The sequence below is a fragment of the Hemiscyllium ocellatum genome, chromosome 46, assembly GCF_020745735.1.
Source record: "Hemiscyllium ocellatum isolate sHemOce1 chromosome 46, sHemOce1.pat.X.cur, whole genome shotgun sequence".
NCBI lineage: Eukaryota > Metazoa > Chordata > Chondrichthyes > Orectolobiformes > Hemiscylliidae > Hemiscyllium > Hemiscyllium ocellatum.
This window is the reverse complement of record NC_083446.1, coordinates 2,502,656-2,505,118: the sequence shown is the minus strand read 5'-3', so window position 1 is coordinate 2,505,118 and position 2,463 is coordinate 2,502,656. Positions and strand designations below refer to the sequence as shown.

General features: G+C 59.8%; 1 protein-coding gene across 1 annotated transcript in view; it reads right to left on the bottom strand.

Moving 5' to 3' along the window:
• Nucleotides 1-2,463, bottom strand: part of LOC132836175 (ras and Rab interactor 2-like) — a 39,107-nt gene that overhangs the window by 29,885 nt on the left and 6,759 nt on the right. The window contains exon 5 of the mRNA XM_060855504.1: nt 785-1,039. Coding sequence (XP_060711487.1) covers nt 785-1,039 — 255 coding nt within the window. The remainder of the gene's footprint in view (nt 1-784; nt 1,040-2,463) is intronic.

Sequence of the window (2,463 nt, the reverse complement as noted above, 5' to 3'; positions counted from 1 at the left end):
CCGGGAGTGGGGATACAGACCGGGGGGTGGGGATGCAGACCGGGGAGTGGGGAGAATGACCGGGGAGCGGGGATACAGACCGGGGAGTGGGGATAATGACCCGGGAGTGGGGATAATGACCGGGCAGTGGGGATACAGACCGGGGAGCGGGGATACAGACCGGGGAGTGGGGATACAGACCGGGGAGCGGGGATAATGACCGGGGATCGGGGATACAGACCGGGGAGCGGGGATACAGACCGGGGATCGGGGATAATGACCGGGGAGCGGGGATAATGACCGGGGATCGGGGATACAGACCGGGGAGCGGGGTCGGTGGGGTATCGGGGTCAGTGGGGTATCGGGGTCAGTGGGGTATCGGGGTCAGTGGGTATCGGGGTCAGTGGGGTATTGGGGTCAGTGGGGTATTGGGGTCAGTGGGATATCGGGGTCAGTGGGGTATCGGGGTCAGTGGGTATCGGGGTCAGTGGGATATCGGGGTCAGTGGGGTATCGGGGTCAGTGGGTATCGGGGTCAGTGGGGTATCGGGGTCAGTGGGTATCGGGGCCGGTGGGTATCGGGGTTGGTGGGGTATTGGGGTCAGTGGGTATCGGGGTTGGTGGGGTATTGGGGTCAGTGGGTATCGGGGTCAGTGGGGTATTGGGGTCAGTGGGGTATTGGGGTCAGTGGGGTATCGGGGTCAGTGGGGTATCGGGGTCAGTGGGTATCGGGGCCGGTGGGTATCGGGGTTGGTGGGGTATTGGGGTCAGTGGGGTATCGGGGTATCAGGGCCGGGGCCGGTCACCTGCTCGGTGTTGCTGCCTGTACCTGGGACGGTGAATGGCCGCAGTGGTCCCGTTCTCTCAGCTCCCTCCTTCCGCTCTCCTCCCACTGTCTCCCCGGGGATTGCTGTCTCCTCACTCTCTGGGAGCCCGGCTCCTGGACTCGGTTCAGCCGCTGCGTTGGCACCGGTCCCGTTCTCCATCGCCCCTTTCCCGGGCACACTGAGGGTAACATGTGGGTCTGGAACACCGGCGCCAGCCCGGAGCCAGCGCTGCCTCTAGTTGGGGAAGAAGGCAGAGAAAGGGGGAGTTTGGGCTTGGGAGGGGGGTTTATAAACGTGTCCCGGATCCCCTAATACCCCCGGCTGGCTCACACCATCACAGAATCACAACCTCCTCACTGCTGAGGCACAGGAGGACACCAATCAGCCCATCCTCTCTGTACTAGCTCTCCCAATGAGCATCAGTGTGTTTCCCCCATCACCCAATCTCCCCTCCCAGCCTCCCCCTCTCCAGGGAAAACCACTGGGATTACTCACCCCTCGATCCCATCCCGGAAATACTCTCTTCAAGCTCCCCCTCATTGGTTCTCCAACCCTTCAACCTCAAGCAAAGCTATTCACCTGTGGAGGCATCACAATCCCAAGCCCATTGCTACTTTGAGATGGAGCTGGGTCCAGGATTTACTGCCCCCGTCCCTAGTTGCCCCCTTGGGAAAGTGGGGGTGAGCTGCCTCCTTGACCCGCTGCAGCCCATGTGCTGTGGGTAGACCCACAGTGTCCCTTAGGGAGGGAATCCCAGGATTCTGACCCAGCCACACTGAGGGAACGGCGAGATATTTCCAAGTCGGGATGGTGAGGGGCTCGGAGGGGAACTTGCAGGGGGTGGGGTTCCCGTGTACCTGCTGCCCCTTGTCCTTCTGGATGGAAGTGGCCGTGGGTTTGGAAGGTGCTGCCTGAGGGTCTTTGGTGAGTTTCTGCAGTGTATCTTGTAGCTGGTACACACTGCTGCTACTGAGCGTCGGTGGGGGGAGGGAGGGAGGGTTTGTGGGGGTGGGGCCAATCCAGCGGGGGGCTGCTTTGTCCCTAGATGGTGTCGAGCTTCTTGAGTGTTGTTGGAGCTGCCCCCATCCAGGGGCAAGTGGGGAGTGTTCCCTCACCCTCCTGCCTTGGGCCTTGTAGATGGTGGGACAGGCTTTGGGGGGAGTCAGGAGGGGAGTTACTCGCTGCAGGATTCCCAGCCTCTGACCTGCTCTTGGAGCCGCTGGGTTGGTGTGGTGAGTCCGGTAGAGTTTCTGGTGAACGGTAACCCCCAGGACGTCGATGGGGGGGAGACTCAGTGATGGGAACACCATTGAATCTGGATGTGGGTTTGCTCGCTGAGCTGGAAGGTTCATTTCCAGATGTTTCGTCACCGTATTGGGTAACATTTTTAGTGAGCCTCCGGGTGAAGCATCGCTGATGATTCCCACTTTCTCTTTATATGTTTGGGTTTCTTTGGGTTGGTGATGTCATTTCCTGTGGTGATGTCATTCTCTATGGTGATGTCATTTCCAGTTCCTTTTCTCAGGGGGGGCGGTAGATGGGGTCTATCTCGATGTGCTTGTTGATAGAGTTCCAGTTGGAATGGCATGCTCTCTGTTTGGCTTGTCCTGGGATGGATGTGTTGTCCCAGTCGAAGTGGTGGACGTCCTCATCTGTAT